The 19,721-nt window shown below is 45.6% G+C and overlaps 1 protein-coding gene across 2 annotated transcripts in view; it reads right to left on the minus strand.

Annotated features, from left to right (window-relative positions):
- Window positions 1–16,861, minus strand: part of NDUFAF6 (NADH:ubiquinone oxidoreductase complex assembly factor 6) — a 63,309-nt gene extending 46,448 nt beyond the window's left edge. The window contains exon 1 of one of the 2 annotated variants that reach the window (XM_059672213.1): window positions 16,726–16,861. In XM_059672213.1, coding sequence (XP_059528196.1) covers window positions 16,726–16,811 — 86 coding nt within the window. In that variant the 5' untranslated portion in view covers window positions 16,812–16,861. The remainder of the gene's footprint in view (window positions 1–16,725) is intronic. The other variant, XM_059672216.1, reaches the window with a different exon arrangement.
- Window positions 16,862–19,721: the final 2,860 nt, after the last annotated feature.

Below are 19,721 nucleotides of genomic sequence, written 5' to 3' on the forward strand. Positions count from 1 at the left end.
TCCATGCCTCTCAACAGCTTCTGGTTAGTTTTCTGGCCATTTTTGGTGTTCCTTGGCTTGTAGAGGCATCACCCAGATCTGCCTTTATCCTCACATGGTGTTGTGTGTGTGTGTGTGTGTGTGTGTGTGTGTGTGTCCAAATTTCCTCTTTTTTATAAAGACACCAGTCGTATTGGATTAGGACCCACCCCTAATGACCTCATCTTGACTTGATCACCTTCAAAGATCCTATTTTCAAGTAAGGTGACAGTCACAGGACTTCCAACATCTTTTGGGGGACACATTTAACCCATAACACTTCTCTTACGCTATTTTTCTTTGCAGTGTGTATCACCATCTGACATATAAGCTTACGTTTTTACCAACCTAATGTCTCTCCCCCAGTTAGGATGTAAGTTCCATGAACATGTGGATATAATGTTCAAATATGTGTTAAATGAGTTGAATGCTAAACAGAAAACGAGGCTCTCCTATTTTTAAATAGTAAAGTCTGAAACTTCTTTTTGCATAATCAACTATTTGAAGAAACTAAGGTTTCTCAGATGCCTATATTCAGAGTCTCAAGGCTCACTGGAGATCTATCCAGACGCTCTGTAACTCCATTCCTTTGAAAATAGAAACACCCTGAAGAAGAATGGAATTTGGGAGTGGTAGGTGGAGAAGGGGGCATGTGAGAAGTGGTGAAAGTTGAGTGAGGTTAAGAGTGGTCAAACTCTGGCAAAACCTATAAGTAGTTGTCTTGATTTCAGAGAGGAAGGGAGAGGGGGAGAGAGAGAGAAACATGCCGGTGGCCTTCAATGGAGTTACACTGTTCTCATTACCCATTAAAAAGTATTTTTAATGTGAAAACAAATTTTGCCTGCTGCAGGTATTAGAACTTACCCCTCTGGCATTTATTGAGATGTATTATCTATGTAAACTTGATCAAGTTGTATTATCATTATCTGTCTTTCATCTGATGCCCCCGTTAGAATATGAGCTGAGGGACAGGGGGGTTGTGTCTTTGCTCACCCACAGGCAGTCAAAAGACAAGCAGTAAATTAAAATATTTGGCTCTACCTGGTTTGGCTCAGTGGATAGAGCATCGGCCTGCAGACAGAAGGGTCCCGGGTTCGATTCCTAGTCAGGGCACATGCCCGGGTTTCGGGCTCGATCCCCAGTGTGGGGCATGCAGGAGGTAGTCAATCAATGATTCTTTCTCATAATTGATGTTTCTCTCTCTCTCCCTCTCCCCTCCTTTCTAAAATCAATAAAAATATTTTTTTAATTTTTTAATTAAATCTTTATTGTTCAGATTATTACATTTGTTCCTCTTCCCCCTCCCCCCACCATAACTCCTCTCCTTCCAGTTCCCACCCCACCCTCCGCCCTCACTCCCCACCCACTGTCCTCATCCATAGGTGCATGATTTTTGTCCAGTCTCTTCCCGCATCTCCCACACCTCGTTCCCCCCCAAGAATAGTCAGTCCATTCCCTTTCTATGTCCCTGATTCTATTATAATCACCAGTTCATTCTGTTCATCAGATTATTTATTCACTTGATTCTTAGATTCACTTGTTGATAGATGCATATTTGTTGTTCATAATTTGTATCTTTACCTTTTTCTTCTTCTTCCTCTTCTTAAAGGATACCTTTCAGCATTTCATATAATACTGGTTTGGTGGTGATGAACTCCTTTAGCTTTTCCTTATCTGTGAAGCTCTTTATCTGACCTTCAGTTCTGAATGATAGCTTTGCTGGATAAAGTAATCTTGGTTGTAGGTTCTTGGCATTCATCACTTTGAATATTTCTTGCCACTCCCTTCTGGCCTGCAAAGTTTCTGTTGAGAAATCAGCTGACAGTCGTATGCATACTCCCTTGTAGGTAACTGAGTTTCTTTCTCTTGCTGCTTTTAAGATTCTCTCTTTGTCTTTTGCTCTTGGCATTTTAATTATGATGTGTCTTGGTGTGGTCCTCTTTGGATTCCTTTTGTTTGGGGTTCTCTGCGCTTCCTGGAGTTGTAAGTCTATTTCTTTCACCAGGTGGGGGAAGTTTTCTGTCATTATTTCTTCAAATAGGTTTTCAATATCTTGGTCTCTCTCATCTTCTGGCACCCCTATAATTCTGATGTTGGTACACTTGAAGCTGTCCCAGAGGCTCCTTACACTATCTTCGTATTTTCGGATTCTTTTTTCATTTTGCTTTTCCGGTTGGGTGTTTTTGCTTCTTCGCATTTCAAATCTTTGACTTGATTCTTGCGCTCCTCTGGTCTGCTGTTGGGAGTCTGTATAATATTCTTTATTTCAGTCAGTGTATGCTTAATTTCTAGTTGGTTCTTTATCATAACATCGAGGGTCTCATTAGATTTCTTGTAGATCTCATTAAGTTTATCGGCAGCTTCTAGACAGTTCTTGAGAGACCTTAAAAGTGTGGTTCTGAACTCTATATCCTCCCTTGACAATTTTGTCCTGTTTCTTTGTCTCCGCATTTTTTATGCTTTCTTGGTGCACCCCCTAGTGGTCTTTGTGCGCAGTCTTGTTGTAGTTAAGCCTTGATTGTTGTAGTTAATACTGGGGGGATTTGACCTCCAGGCCAACTGGCTGTGAGAGTCAGCAGTGTCTGCAGTGGGAAAACTTCTGTCCTCTGGGGAGGTGCTAATCTAGCCTTTGCCTGAGGCTATCTGGCAAATGGCTCTGTGCAGGGCTTGGGCGGGGCGGGTCACAGGGGATCTACAGGGCAGGCAGAGGGAGCAGTTATGGCTGCTCTCAGTCCCGTCCCCAGAGGCTCTGCCTCTCAGAGTCCCAGCAACCACTGCAAACCTCGGAGAGAAAGCTGCCCTCACGTTCCGACCGATGCCAGACAGTCCCGCTTCTCCCGTCTGAGTCTGGGTCCCCAGAGACTTGCCCAGAACTGGAGCCCCGAGCCTGAGCCTCCCTCCCGACTGAAAACGACAACCATGCCCTCAGCCACCAGCCCGCTCTGCGAGCACCTCCACACCTTTGTTTACCTATGCCGCCATCTTGGTTTTCCGGTTGTCAATAAAAATATTTTTTTTTAAATTAAAATATTTGCAGCATACACACGTAAAAAAGTTAAGCTAAGGCTTTTATAAATCAACTAGAGGTCCGATGCATGAAATTCGTGCAAGAGTAGGCCTTCCTTCCCCTGGCTGCCGGCACCGGCTACCCACCAGCACCCAGTACCCGGGCTGGCTTCCCTTTGGCTCCGGCTTCATCTGGAAGGATGTCTGGTCTAATTAGCATATTATGCATATATTATTATAGATAAGATAAAGGACCCAGTGGATCAAAGGAAGTACAGATGCCATATAAACACATGAAAAGTTGATCAATCTTGGCAGTAGCCAGGGAAATGCAGATTAAAAAATAACAGAATTAAATTTTTGTTTGTCTGCTTGGCAAAAGTTGAAAAGATTGATAACTTCCAAGCTTGTGAGAGTAGAAATAATCAGACACTCTCATACTTTTGGGTGTGAGATAGTATATGGAACTATATGTTCACATTCAAAATATACTGACTTTTTGACCTAAAAGTCTCATATTTAGGAATCTATCCTACAAAAACAGGAGGGGGGGCAGCCCTCAAAATGATATATATCAATAGGGCTCCAGGATTACTATAGGAAAGACATGGGTACCCATTTGGTTTTAAACAAATCAAGAACATGGTTTTTGCCCTAACCGGTTTGGCTCAGTGGATAGAGCTTCGGCCTGCGGACTGAAGGGTCCCAGGTTCAATTCCGGTCAAGGGCATGTACCTTGGTTGCGGGAACATCCCCAGTAGAGGGTGTGCAGGAGGCAGCTGATCAATGTTTCTGACTCTCTATCCCTCTCCTTTCCTCTAAAAAAAAAAAAATCAATAAAATATATATTTTTTAAAAAAAACATGGTATTTTACAGAGTGAGAAGAACCTAGATTTTTCCTGGGGAAAGGGAGAAGTTGAAGGTCAGGGAAATACGTGAGATTTGAGGATTTCTAGGGTGAAAGGGGAGGCTCACCAAGAAATGTGATGAGTGTGAGGCTGGCATGGGGTACCTGGAGACTCTCTGCTGCTCCCCCACCATCTGCCGCCCAGCAGGAACAGCGTGGTTGGCTGGGCCTCTGCGAGCTCACAGTCCCACGCTTCCCCAGGCAGCCGCAGCCCTGACTGAGGCAGGCGGTGGGCAGGCCTAGACAGTTCCTCCAAGCTGTGCTTTGCCTTTTGTCAAGTCTGCCCGGGTTGGATGGCTCCCATGCCCAAACCTGCTTCCTTCCCCTTTGTCCTCACAGCTTTTACTCCCCCAGAAACCTTTCCCACTGCTTCCCTGCCTCAGCACCTGCTCCCCAGAGAGCCCCCCTGGCACAGCTAAAGACCCCTCACTTGCAACTACTGAAGTCTCACATGCTATAAAGTGGGACTTTCAAAAGACCCCGAAAGGAACTGTTTCTCATTTTAATTTCAAGTTCAGGAATTAAAGCCCAATAATTGCCAGTTTGTTCTCTGCCACACAGTCACAGCTTAACTTTAGCTGTTGAGTGGCTTTGTCTGGGTGGACAATCACAAATTCTCTCAGGAACATATTCTTTTCTTGTCATTACAGAGAAATGAAATAAGGGGGGGCTGCAAATATTGCTATAAGACTTCCTCATTTTTATGAGCAATCTTCATTTTAGAATAAGAAAGGATCTTGAAGTTTATTTTCATATGAGACCCTCATTTTGCATCGAGCCCTTATCCAAAGAGCCCTTGAAAATTGTCCTCTAGGTCTCCGGTTATAAAAGCAGACAAACAGAAAACGACTCTGCAGCTGTCTTAGTAAAAACAGTTAATTTTCAAGGAATTATAACTTGTATTTGACTTATTCAGAATTATTGTAGTACCCCCACTAGAGAAACTAGTATGTAAGTTATTAGGTAGAAGATAAAGTTTAATCTTTAAGATCTAATGTTGTTGTTTTTTCATTTGGATATATTTTTGTTTTCATTGTTTATTAAACTTAACCAATTGTAGTTCTTAAAAGGACAATTCAGTTTTCTTTTTCAGAAAAGCAACACAGAAGGCCACTTGGCGTTTCCGTCTATATATTGGGGAATTTGCAAGCATTTTAATTCAGTGTAGTGTTTTTGGAGGGGAAGGAGCATTCTGTGTTTTGTTAAGAAGAAACATGACTTTAAAATATATAACTTATTTTTTTAATGTATTTTTTTATTGATTTCAGAGAAGAAGGGAGAGCGAGAGAGATCAAAACAGTGATGATAGAGAATCATTGATTGGCTGCCTCCTACACCCCCCACACTGGGGATCCAGCCCACAACCCGGGCATGTGCTCTTGACCGGAATTGAACCCGGGACCCTTCAGTCTGCAGGCTGACACTCTATCCACTGAGCCAAACCAGCTAGGGCTAAAATGTATAACTTTTAAAAGAAATGTTAATAAATATTACTTGTTTAATAAGTTTTAAAATATATTAAAGTGACAGTTGACATTCAAAATTGTTTTTCTGTGTTTAGTAGGGAATAAAGTTGTCAATTCCTTTTATTCTCTAAACACTCCTTTCTCTGCCCTCTTTTTCGATCTCTGCTGAAATTACATCTGCACTTGGCTCTCTCTCCTTTATAAAAAGGAGAAGCTCAACTTCGGACCCAGGCTGCCCAACCTTCCTTCACTGATCCACTTTCCGCGCAGGCTGGCCTGGGCCAGGTGAGGTGATAGGGAGATTCCTCAGCCTTCTAGGAAGACCCCAGTCCCTGCATCTTTTTCTATCTCTGCTGCACTATCCACCCTCTTTCTCCCATGACCCACTGACCCCGCAGTTCCCAAAGCAAGATGAATGATGATCTAAGTCCAACTATCTCTGGTTTCATCGACACCATGGAACAGCCAACTCGTCTACACAAACGGGTGGTTTCAGCTACAAATTACAGGCAGATGGCTGAGCATCTCTTGTGCTACTAAAATTGAGACGGTGTGTCCAAGTCAAAGGCAATCCTTTGAATGAATGTCATTTACTTATGTAGGAGCGCATATGTATGTATGATGTGGTGGCTAACAGTGACATTGTGTTCATAAGCATGGAGCTCAGGACATTTCTACATGTATACATCTATATGCATACATATGTATCCCATGACATAAATAGAAAATTGTTTTCCTATTTAAATTGGAAAATAAACGGTTTAAATTGGAGTTACCCAAAAATATTAGTTAGCATTTTTAGTAATAGCTCAAGATAAATTTAGTTCGTTTATAAGGAGCTTGTGATTGAGAAAAAGACAGGTCAAACCAACACCTATAGAAATAGCTTAGGGAAACCTAGGCGTTAGTAGTTGGGGGAGAAACTGGCCTTAGAATCTGCCCTTTGTTGCACTTAACTCAAGCAGGGATTATTCAAAGTTCTTCTTTACACAGCAGGGGTGGCTAAGGCCTGATGATGATTATCTTTAATTCATTATGTATTACTAAATTGCAATGTCCCTCTCAATTATTAACTAAATATTCCTGCCCTATGGTGAGGGAGAGGGGGAAGTGAGAGAGAGGCCATCTGGCCTCAGCCCCATATTTATGAAGGGCTTTGAATTTATGAATGCTTTTGACATTACCTCCAAAGGAGGCAACACAAGGAGATTCCGATAGGATTGAAAGGAAACATCCCTATCCAAATTTAAAATTAAGTTCCATGGCTAAACAACACCACCTTTGGTATACTCTGGACTTTAAAATTAAATCCTTTAATTACCTTCTAACTAGCATAGCTATTTTGTGTTGTAATTTTCTTGTTGAAATGAAAACTTTCGAAACACAACAATTTTTTAAATCTCGTTTTAGGGTTAAAAAATGTTTAATATATTCTGGACACCTCAAAAATAATGGAGGCAGCCTGGATCTCTTGCCACCTTTGAGAAGCTCTGAAATTACTTGATTAGAATGCAAGTATTTCCCTGAGGTAACAGGAGCATTTTTGTAGAAGGCACTCTAGACTAAGAAATCCAGAAAAAAGGGAAATTGTAGGAAAGAATGAGTTGTATTTTCCAAATTCCTCCCCTTCCCCTACCCCCAATACTGGGTTTTAAGCACTTCAAGGAGTCTTACTATTCCAAAATGTTGATGCATATTTAAAATATGCAATATTTGTATCTTTCAAGCGTGCTTTCTCAATCTGAAGTCACTCACATGCCTTGGCAACCTGATAGAAATGGCACGTGTGTGCAGTTGCGAATGTTCGGCCAGAGTAGACTGCATGAAGAACAAGGGTTCTTGGACACCCCCGGCCTGGAGCACTAAAATAAAGCCTGATATATACAGCTTCTTTGAAAGACAAGTCTTACAGAGATGTTTTGAAAGAGAAAGGAGTGACAACCGAAGCAACAGGAAAGTCAGCTCGCATGCGTAGAAGGGAAGGTTAATTCTGGGTAGCAGGTTACAGAGGTCATTATTTGAATTATTGATACCTTGAAAAGGACCTTCTTCCTCTTGCCCAGCTCCCATACTGCATTGCCTCCTGGGGAAGCATTCATAGTTAGCCCAGCACATCCCCATACAGCATGTGGGAGACAATTATTTTGGTTCCTCTTAACAGACTGAAATATGAAGCCAGCTGTGCAATTGGGGTGGGGAAATTATAACCTTTGAGACCAATAGGATGGCCTAAGCGCAGTTAGAGCAGACTAGGGGAGAAGAGGCTACAATGGGCACCAAAGGTGAAAAGAGGGTTTGAGTCTGAATTCCATCTCTGCTAGGGGGCTAATGTATTCCTAACGATCTTAACTCAGTGCTTAAAATAAAAGAACCGTGAAGGAGGAGGGCTCGTATCATCAGTCCGCCCTAAGGAGCCCAGAGTTCCAAAAGCTACAATACTATCTACGGAGTCACGATGGCACAGTTGTAACTGCCTAGGATTCCACAGTGGCAGGTTTAAAAGCCTGCAGTGGGACTCTAGGAAGGGGAGTCATAGACACAGGAAACCGATGGCTTGTTTCATGGTGACAAGAAATATACTTCAGAGGAAACCCCCGCCAATGGTCTCTGATGTCTTTTGGTCTCTGTGTCACGTCTCAGGATGCCTTGCTCGATGAGGATCTCGCTCTCTCAGGTGAGGTTCAGGCTTGGCGGGTATAATCTCAAGTGTTCCTCGGCACATTCTATAGATAAGCCGTCTGACTTCAGAGAGATGTCAGCTCATTTGCCCAAGGTTGGGTTGGAAGTTGGACTTTAGATCCATCTGACCCTAAAACTCGTGGTATTTCTACAGTATCATTCTTTGTCTTTTTGTTGTTATTAATCCTCACCTGAGGATGTTTTTTTCCATTGCTTTTCAGAGAGAGCAGAAGGGAGGGAGGAAAGCGGGGAGAGTGCGAAAGAAATATTGATGTGAGAGAGAGACACATCAATCAGTTGCCTCCTGTACCCAGGGATCAAACCTGCAACCTAGGTACATGCCCTTGACCGGGAATCAAACCTGCAACTCTTCAGTGTTGCGGGGGCCGATACTCAAATCACTGAGCAACACTGTCCAGGTGTCTCTGTCATTCTTATTGTTATTTTAACTATTGCTTGCAAATTAACCCGACTTCCCCTTCTTTGAGAGGAATTAGCCAGGCTTAAACTTTGGAATATCTTTGACCCTCCTAATCAATCACTTCACCAATATTCATTCAGCACCTACTAAGAGCTAGACATTGGGGTTAAAGGGTGAATGAAATACAGTTCCTGCTCTTAGAGAGCATGCAGTTCATACGTGGGACCAGTTACTAAACTCTGTAGGGTTCATTTATCGTGCATCTATCCACATAGATGTCTCCTCCTGACTCAGGTCCTCACTGCCTCTTGCTTGGACAACAGTCTTATAACTGGTCTCTATCTGTTATTAGCTGGAGTCAGAGAAAAACTACTTGCAGAGTTGTGGGCAAGGTAAAGAATTTTAAAACATAGTGGGGGGACATCCAGAACCTAGCAACAGTGGGAAGCCATAACCACACCTAAGGCCAAAGTGCTCCAGAGCTGCTGTCCCTGAGGAGCTATAGCAGTGGAGGGCAGCAGCGAGGACACCCCTCTGTTCCGCCCTCTGATCTGCTGGTGACGCCCTCGGCTCACGCTCAGGGCCAGCCAGGTCTGCAGGGGTCAGCCACCCCTTGCAGAGAAGTCGGGAATTGATCAGGTGGGGGCAAATGGAGAAAAACCAGCTCTCTGCCGATTCATTCACTCAACAAACTTGGGCTGAATGTGTAGTCCATGGCAGGCACTGCTCAGCTACTCAAGTCAGATAAGGAGGTAGCACAGAAGGAGGGCCTCGCCTGGGTTAGAGTTCCCCCGATAGTACAAAGTTGGAGGTGCAGCAGAGTTTAAAGCAGAAGAGGCAGGGGCCACAGGGAGGTTCAAGGGGGCCCAGGTTCTGCAGGTGGGGGAGGAGTGGCCAGCAGGGTCAGCAGCTGGGAAGTAACATTGCTGTGTGTCACTCACACTTATCAGGGGAGCTTTAAAAAAATTATGTCTTATTTTTGTTGTTGACATTATAGATGTCCCCCATTCCCCCCTCCCCTTTTGCCCTCCACTCAGAACCCTCCTTCCCCGCCCTCTGGACCTCACCACACTGTTGTCTGTGTCCATGGGTTATGCATATATGGTCCTTGGCTAGTCCTCACTTTCTTTCATCTCGTCCCCGTTTCACCCACCCCCACCCACCCCCAACTCCCCTCTGACATTTGTCAGTCTGTACCATGTATCCATGTCTTTGGTTCTATTTTGTTCATCAGTTTTTAATTTTAAAATTTATTAAATTGATTGGAGAGCTTTTTTAAACTACAATTCCAATCACACCCCTCCCTTTGAACCCATCAATTTAAGTACAGACTGCGCTTGTATTAAAAGCCTTCCCCAGTAGGTCCCAAAGACACTGCCTGGACGTATCTCCAAAACCTTCTCTCGTGTCTTCTCTCCTTCTGTTCCTCTTGGTCTGCCAACCTAAGCCAAATCGGACCTGAATATCGCCATTGCTTTCTCACCTTTATGCCATTGCTTATGTATTTTGCTCCCTCTGGAATGCCCTCTCCATGACATAATCTCTCCTTTTCCAGTGTTCTTATGGTACTTAACGCACATCTCTGTTACAGCCCTAGTCACGTTTTGTTGTGATTTTTTTTGTTTACATTTATAGAGGGGATCTGTTTTATTCATCTACCCAACATCCCTTCTCCCATGAATTTAAAGAATTGCCCCTCCTTCACTCATTGTGGATCTGGTGTGACTCCTGAATTATGCTATAATTATGGGCACGTGACCCAAATCCAGCCAATCGGCATCTCTTCTCAGCATCGCATATGTGGGAAGTAAGAAGATCCCTCTTGCTTTGGGTCTACCCACTGAGATGATGTGAGCCAGAGGTGTCTGCGGCCAGTGTCCGCACCACGACGTCTGACCACTACCACACAGAGGAAGGCCCAGGGTAATGGGGGGAGGAGGAGACTGAAGCGGGGATCACAGTATTTGACCCGAGATCCACTTATGCCCGGTACCGCCTACCTTCCTGCACCTCACAGCTGTACCAGCCATTTCAGTGACTCTTTTGCTTAAGCCAGCACGAGCTGGTGCTGTTTACTTGTCCCTGAAGGAGTTCTCAGAGAACACACACGTCGTCTCCTCTGCGAAACTCTCAGTCCTTGGCTGTGCAGAGACTTTGCATCCCAGCATCTAGCATAACGGGTGCTCAGTACTGTGAGATAAACGCTGAAATCCGAACAGTTACTCCAGGTCCAGTTTCATTTCCTTCTATAAAAATCAGGGTCGTTCACAGAACCCTAAACAATTGCCTGTGGCTCCTGTGGCATTTCATAGATCCTGCTTCTCACTTTAGTTGTTTGTGTCCTTGGCCGTCTCTTGCTACCGGATGATAAGTAAGCAGGATGCAGGGCTTATGTCTGTGTAGTAGGTGCTCAATAAAAATTAACTGTTCCACATCGCACGCCTGTGTGCCAGTTGTGCAGAGGGGAAAAAAGTAGGTGAGGCTGAGTTTGCTCTTGAGGTATTTGCTGCACATGGACTAGTACTTTGCCTTCGCCTGCATAGACAATGAATAAAGGAGGAAGAAAGTAACTTCCATCCTCTTTGGAGAAACAACGGCGAGCAAAGGATATTTTTATCAGGAAGTTTCAGAAGAATGCGGAACAAGCTCAGAAACATTTTATAAATAGATCAGGAGCCCATAGACTGGAAATATAAAACCCCTCGTAAGTAACATCAGACACATTTGCCTGAGCACAATTTAGCAACAGTAGGAGTCACTAAATCCTCTTTTCATTGTCTCCACATTTCTTTCCAACTAAATAGGGTAAGTTAATTTGATCTTCTGCATGTGCCTAACCCCTGGGTAAACACGATGGCTGTAAAACGCCCTGTTTCTCCAGAGAACATGCATGGAGCTGTTCCCACTCTACCGTGTTCCACTCTGAGGCCCCCATTGCCACCCACCCAGGAATTTGCAATGGGCAGAAATTCTAGGAATAGCTGTTGAGTGAATGGTGAAGGACTCAAACCAAATCCCCCTGAGGGTGTGATTATATCCAACTCCATCACATTGTTTCCCCCTCAGCCCCTTTCCTAAGTTTAAGAGTCCAGTCCTGGGCAGCCGAATTGAAGCAAACATTTATGCAAGAATCCAGGAAGCTGAGTGTAATCTTCAGCAGCCTTGGGGGAATCCGGCAAAAAGCATCTGGGGAAATGTGCCCACAGTGGTTATGCCGTCTCAGCAGGAATAGCACTGTTCAGTGTCCTCGGTCCCCTGGAGGTTGCAGTTAAGATATGGACAGAGTTGTTGGCTGGCTTCTCAGGACGATGTCATCCCCAAGCAGCATTCCCAAGGGGAGGCATCAAAGGCTCAGAACTTCAACTTTCCCGGATCAGAAACTTGATGAGACCTACTCTCCTAAGATAGGTGTATTTAGTCAAGGTTTTCCAGAGAAACAGAACCAATCCTATCTAATAAAGAGGGAATATGCTAATTGACCATCATGCCCTCACAAATGGCGGTTCCCACAGCCAATAAAAGTGGGAACATGCTAATTGACTATCACACCCTCACAAGATGGCGGCGCCCAGTCCCCTCAGCCCTGCCTCACCCAGTCCCCGCAGCATCCAGCCTCAGTCCCCCAGGCCCCTCAGCCCCATCTCATCCAGCCAGAGTCCCCCAGTCCTCTCAGCCCCGCAGGGGAGAGCAGTTGGGGACCATCATGCCGGCAGGGGAGCAGTTAGGCATCATCAGGCCGGCAGGAGAGCGGTTAGGGGGCTATCAGGCAGGCAGGCGAGTGGTTAGGAGCCAGCAGTCCTGGATTGTGAGAGGGAGTCCAACTGCCTGTTTAGGCCCGATCCCTGTGGGATCGTGCATAAATTTCGTGCACCGGGCCTCTAGTAGGGTATATATATATATATATATATATATATATAGAGAGAGAGAGAGAGAGAGAGAGAGAGAGAGAGAGAGAGAGAGAGAGGTAAGAGGAGGTTCACTATAGGAATTGGCTAATGTGGCTGGGGGAGAAGTCCTACGGCCTGCAAGCTGGAGAGCCAGGAAAGCTGCTGGTGTGAACCTGCCTACGTCCAGAGGCCTGAGAATGGGGGTGGACAGCGATGACGTACGTCCCCATCTGAGTCAGAATCCTCAATATCCGAGGGCATGAAAAGATGAATGGATTCAGCTACAGTTGAGAGAGCAAATTCACTCTTCCTCCGCCTCTATATTCTAGTCAGGCCCTCAGCTGATTGGAGACGCCCACCTCATGGGGGAGGGTCTTCTTCTTTACTCAGTCTACTAGTTCCAGTGCTGATCGCTTCCAGAGACACCCTCACAGACACACCCAGAATTATGTGTTTTAAACCAAGGATCTAGGCACCCCTTATCCAATCAAGTTGATACATAAATGAACCATCACAGTAGGCGCACTCAGACTCTGGGAAACTGAATGGACTCCCCTTAAAAACACTGCCCAAGGGTCAGAGACTCAACCAACCTGAAATTCAGTCCTCCTATTCTTGTGAAATAAATACAGAAACTTTATGCACAGAAAGGTAAGAAGATATTTTTTAAAGTATATTTTTATTGCTTTTAGAGAAAAGGGGAGAGAGAGAGAGATAGAAACACCAATGAAGAGAGAGACTCACGATCAGCTGCTCCTGCACCCTTCCTCCCTCCCCCCCACACCCTCAGCCGCTAGGGATGGAGCCCACAACCCGGGCATGTGCCCTGACCAGGAATCAAACTGTGACCTCCTGGTCATGGATCAATGCTCAACTACTGAGCCACACCAGCTGGGTTTAATCCCCTCTTCTGGTAAGCACACAGAAAGATATCTCCTTACTGCCCAGCCGGCGTGTCTCAGTGGTTGAGCACTGACCTGTGAACTAGGAGGTCACGGTTCGATTCCTGGTCAGGGCACATAACGGGGTTGCAGGCTCGATCCCCAGTGCGGGGTGTGCAGGAGGCATCTGATTAGTGAGTCTCTCTCATCACTGATGTTTCTATCTCTCTCTCCCTTTTTCTCTGAAAGCAATAAAGAACATTTTTTTTAAAAAAAAAAAAAAAGAAGGGATTAGTTATAGTCATGTAGCTTGAATTTTGTTACAGGTATATTTTACTTTTATATTAAAATGTGCATTTTTAATTATTGCATCCAATAGTTCATCTGTGAGTCCAATTTTGGGTTCTATGAAGGTAAGGATCATGTTTTGTCTTGCTCTGCCACTGTGCCTCTAGCATGTCAGCCACTGTAGGTGCTGAATAAATATCCACACGAGCTCCACTTGTCAATCTATTCTAAACTAAAAGGTAGTCACCTTCATGTTAGTCAGGGACAGGCCAATTAGTTCATAGACTATCAGAGTCACAGACAGCATATAGGCCATAATTTTCCAACTTGTAAATAGTGCCTGTTAGTGGTTTGTGAAATCAATGTAGTGAGTCATGACTGGCCTTTTAAAAAATAGAATTCAGTAGGAAAGAAACCAGAGTACATTTAATAAGGGTATTGTTTCATGAAATTTCGTTTCCGTTTTGCATAAACTCTGCGGTGATGCAAAATGTATTTCTTAACTCTGGGTTGTGGTAAAAAAAAACACACAAAAAACTTTGAGAGCCACTGATCTTGTCTAATACACGTGTGCGCGACACACACACAACACACACGCAACACACACACACATACAACACACACACACCCCAGCTCTCCAGCCAGATAACAAACCACTTTCAGTTCCTCAGAACACCATGCCATTTTCTACTGTAGAGGACTTGGCACTTCCTGTTCCCTTTACCTGAAATGTACTTGCCCAGCTGTCTGCCGGGAGGGGCGGGGGGCTGGCTTACTCTTCTAGATGCTGCTCAAGTACCTGATTATGAACCCTCTGTTACCTTTCTGAGCAAAGCCAGACTTCCTCCCGTGTGCTTCCATCTCCTCTTCTACCTGATTCACTGCAGTGCTGTGCCCCGGACGGTGGTCACTTCCACAGGTGGCTGTCTCTCCTACCAGTGTGGCTCCTGAGAGCAAGGACCCCGTGGTCCTCACCTCAGTGTTGCCAGACCCCACATGATGCCACTCAATAATGACAGGGAAAAGCCTTATGATGAAGAAAGCAGCTCTTCGTCGGCCTGCAGACTGAAGGGTCCCAGGTTCGATTCCAGTCAAGGGTGCATGCCAGGTTGCAGGCTCGATCCCCAGTAGGGGAGGTGCAGGAGGCAGCCAATCAGTGATTCTCTCTCATCATTGATGTTTCTATCTCCCTCTCCCTTCCTTTCTGAAATCAATTAAAAAAAAAAATTAAAACAGCCCTGACCGGTTTGGCTCAGTGGATAGAGTGTCAGCCTGCAGACTGAAAGGTCCCAGGTTCGATTCCGGTCAAGGGCATGTACCTTGGTTGTGGGCACATCTCTAGTAGCAGGTGTGCAGGAGGCAGCTGATCGATGTTTCTCTCTCATCGATGTTTCTAACTCTCTATCCCTCTCCCTTCCTCTCTGTAAAAAAGTCAATAAAATATATTTAAAAAAATATTAAAACAAAAAGAAAGCATCTCTTTATTAATGAAGTAGAATAGCATCCAAAATTTTCAGCAATAAGTGAAAATAGCAAGGTGCAGTTCAGTAGACATAACACGCTGCCATCGTACCTGTGCGCGCTGTGCATTTGATCGTGGGGAATAGCTTTGGAAGAATACAAAGGAAACTTAACAATAGCTGCCACCCTGGGCATGCCCAGAAGAGAGACTAATATTTCACTGTCTGCCTCTTGATTTTTGTGCTATGTGCAGGGGTAACCTATCACTAAAATTAACTAGTAAATATTTCTCCAAAATATTTCTATAGGCAATGAATATAAGAAAGACAAGATTTATGGCTTCCAAATATCCCATAATGAAGAAAGACATAGTTGTTTTCTATTAACTAACTTTTTAAAATTTATTGAGAGAGAGAGATCAATTTGTTTTCTACTTCTTTATGCATTCATTGGTCAGTTCTTATACGTGCCCTGACTGGGGATCGAACCCACAACCTTGGTGTATGGGGAAAACAGTCTAACCAGCTGAACTACCTGGCCAGGGCCTATCACTGATTTTTTAGAAAAGGCCTTTATTGTCTGTGAAATTTAAAGGTAAACATAGACCTTTTCTGATTCACAGCAAAAAGGGGAAGTGGCATCTCCCTCTAACCAGGAGAGCAGCCTGGGAGTAAGAAAGGGGGTAGGGGTGGGAGTGAAATTGCAGTTTCTAAGAAATAAGCAAACCTCCAGTCTTTATGGAAAACCACAGATCATTAGGAAGGCCTGACTAATGGACCCTTGGCAGTTGTCAAAGAAGGCGGTTGTAACAAAGGATAAGCTAATTTTGTAACTGGAGAGCAAGGTTCTTCTTCCGACAGTCCTCTGGCTGGGCTCTCCAAATACTTCACTTCATTAAAATATTCTTTTATATAAGCCTAATTGTAGGAATTAAAAGAGCTGCTTATTACAGACCTGGGTTTCTATGGCAACAGTAAAATAAATGCCCAAGTGTCTGAAGCATTGAGAAAAATAATGCACATTAATAATAGGTAGCCCTGTGAATCCTTTAATAAAACAACCCGTTGAGAGTCAGCTACGCCACATGTTGTAACAAGAATGGCTGAGGAAACCTGCAAACTTCTAAAAACCCAGCAAAATGTCTCCTGTTAAAGTCGATGAAATGATTCTGGGTAAAAAAAAATATATATATATATATATATATATATATTCATGGTGACTTTAGGAATATCATGGGGATGTTCTAATCACATCTGTTAGTAAAAGAAAATACTTTCTCTTTTACGTTATATGCTCAAAATCTGTCTCTTGAATTCCCTCCCGCCTCCCCGCCTCTCTCTCTCTCTCTCCCCCCCCTTCCCTCCCTCCCTCCCCCCTCTCTTTCTTAAGTGCCTACTGAAATCCTGGCAAGGGTGATCTTGGCCCCAGCCAGGACCTGCCCTGTGGCTCCTGTGGAAGCAGGGAACTCGCCTCCTTCTGCTGCGTCTGCCAGGTTCCTCTCCTCAGAACAGGGGATGGACTCCAAACAGGGGGCCCTAAGATGGGTCCTTTCTGATTCATGTTTTCAAACGAAAGTTATTTTCCGAAATAAGTTCTTTTCTTGACTTACTGTAAAGCAAATGGCATAATCCTGTGTAGTAGTTCGCTAGAACCGCCATAACCAAGTACCACAGACTGGGCGGCTTAAACAGCAGCAGTTTATTTACTCACAGGTCTGGAGGCTGGAAGTCCAAGATCAGGCTGCTGGCAGGGTTGGTTTCTTCTGAAGCCTCCCTCTTTGGCTTGTTGATGGCCATTGTCGGGGAGGAATTAACGTCCCTCCACCCTCAAGGTTCTTTCTGCCGCTCTAATAACCAAATAGACATGAGACAGATTAGTAAGAGAAAATAACCAAATTAAACTGCATGCATATTATGGAAACGCTGCATACGGGAGAGAGTCAAAGACCCCACCTGCAGGGGAGGTTCGGAGACAAAGGGAAAATGGTGTGTGGTGGGCAGTTAGAAGGACGTGAGCAGAGCAGGAGGGTGGACCAGGTGGAGAAGGTCACCGGGGTGGAGAGCCCCGGGTGCCCAGCAAAGGACAATTGTAGGTGGGACCTCGCCCCCCGGGGGGCCTTTCCTCCCCTGGCAGATCGCTGGTCCTGCGGGTTGGAACCCCCCCACCCCCCCACCCCCCGCCTTTCCTCCCTCTAGAGCAGTGGTTCTCAGCCTTGGCTGCACGTTAGAATCACCTGGGAATCTTTTTAAAATCCTGATTTCTGGGCCTGAGGCATTTAACAAGATTCCCAGGTGATTCTAATGTGCAGCCAAGGTTGAGAACCACTGTTCTAGAGATCACATCTCGGGTCGGTTATATTTCAGCTCAGGCCCAGAAAATCAACAAAACCAGCCACAGCTGACCTCAGGACCAGCTGCACTGAAGAATGGCTCCCTGCCCCGTGCTGGCCAATCCATCATTGGGGAGCACGACCCTGACAGGACACACCTGGAAACCTGCTGAATATTCTACTGAGATCGTGCCCTGGTGCCTCCCCTGAAATCTCTGCCCTCAAAACCCTTAGGACGGAGGACCCGGTGCGCTCTCCCGCCCAGAACTCGCTGTGCCTTTCCCTTCCTCTTCTTCCTCCTCCTGTTCCAGACGAGCAGGTACAGAGGTTGCTGAACCCAGGTCCGTCTGACCCCGTGGCTCTAGCACCTGGTGCCATTCCCGACACCTCCAACAGGTGAATCAAACACCCTGAGCCAGGAACTGGGGTAACGCATCCTGGGGCTGCGGAAGGTCATTGCCCCGAGAGCACAAGTTCAGTAATTAGTAGTTTGCCCTGCCCTATAGATAGGCCAAAAAGGTTATCTCACCCTGGCCGGTTTGGCTCGGTAATTAGAGCATTGGGCCTCAGACCAAAGGGTCTCGGGTTCAATTCCTGGTCAAGGGCACGTACCTCGGTCGCAGGCGTGATGCCCGAGATCCTCAGCTGGGGTCAAGGCGAGTGTGAGAGGCAACCAATCATGTGTCTCACATCGATGCTTTCCCTCCCTTCCACTCTCTCTAAAAATCAATGGAAAAATGTCCTTGGGTGAGGATTTTTTTAAAAAAGGTTCTCTCCGATAATGTCATTATGGGCAAGGTCCCCAATTTAAGCTCGAGGGGCAAAAGTTTCTCTTGAGCCCGAAGCTAAAGCTACCTTTTCCTCCCCCTGGGTTTTCTCAGTTCTAGTTACCTTTAATCCAAAGCAATCCACGCACGTTGACATTCTGAACCCCCACACCATTTTCTCCTCCCGACAGAACTTCTGTCTTCACATTCCCTTCCCTCTGTGTATGTCAGTGTCCTAATCTCCTCCTCTTATAAAGGCACAAGTCACGCTAACTCGTTTGGTTCAGTGGATAGAGCGTCAGCCTGCGGACCGAAAGGTCCCAGGTTCGATTCCGGCCAAGGGCATGTACCTTGGTTGTGGGCACATCCCCAGTAGCAGGCGTGCAGGAGGCAGCTGACCGATGTTTCTAACTCTCTATCCCGCTCCCTTCCTCTCTGTAAAAAAACAATAAAGTATATTTAAAAAATATATAGGCACAAGTCATGTTGGATTAGGACCCACTCCAATGAACCCATTTTAACTCCACTACCTCTTTAAAGACCCTATCTCTGTATATAGCTGCCTTCGGAAGTACTAGGGGTTAGGACTTCAACATAGGGATTGGGAGGGTGGGGACGATTCGGCTCGGAACAGGAAGCAGGCTCCTGTACAATAGGACTTTGTCGTCCTTCCCAGCAAGGTGAGCACCACCCAGCATGACTGGTGCCTTTATCCGAAGAGGGGGTTAGGATTCAGACACACACAGAGGGACTACACCACGTGACCACGAAGACGGCCTATCTACAAGCCAAGGAGCCGGGAAGGGCCTGAGAAGAAACCAGTCTCACCAACACCTTGAACTTGGACTTCATAGCTATTAAGAAGAAATCTTCTCCATAACTATAAGAAGATTCCTGTTGTGTAAGCCACTCGGTCTGTGGTATTTTGTTGTGGCTGCCCGAGCAGTCTAATACACTTAGAGAGCTGGGAGAAATTATTGCAGCTACCTTTTCCCACAATCTGCCACACCCCAAGACCTTAAGTCCCTGGTGGTTTGGGGTTCTGTTGTTCTTGGGCATCTTCAGCATTCAATAAATATTGCCCGTCCTGGCCCGGTGGCTCAGTGGATTGGCACGTCTTCCAGTGCAGGAAAAGGTTGTGGGCTCCATTCCTGGTCAGGGCACATACCAAGGTGTGCCACGCCAGCACGGCCAAGGGTGAGCCTGAGGGGAGGTGGTGAAGGATTTAGAAAAGACAGACAAGGAGATTAAGCTGAGGCTCGGTGGGACGCTGCTTCTCTGATGGAGAGGCAGCGATCCAGCCTGTCAGTCGAGTCTTTATTTTATAGCCAGATTCCACGAGTTAAAAAGTAAGGGCGTGGTCAAGATGTTAACAGTGTTCTACTCCGTCCCCTGCACCTGAACTCTATCAAGCCCACATCACTCAGCCACGTGGGCCCACAGGTTCGGAACATAAGGTCAAGCTGACAACTACAGCCTTTGGCTATCATTGTGCTGGGAGGGCTTTGCCCTCCAAGCTGGGACTTGCACGTGGTTTTGCCACCAGAGGACCGGGCCCTCTCATTAGTCCGAGGCGTGAACCTGTCCGAACACTGTAGCCGCGCCCCACA

This window comes from Myotis daubentonii, chromosome 17, assembly GCF_963259705.1.
Source record: "Myotis daubentonii chromosome 17, mMyoDau2.1, whole genome shotgun sequence".
In the NCBI taxonomy this organism is placed as follows: Eukaryota; Metazoa; Chordata; class Mammalia; order Chiroptera; family Vespertilionidae; genus Myotis; species Myotis daubentonii.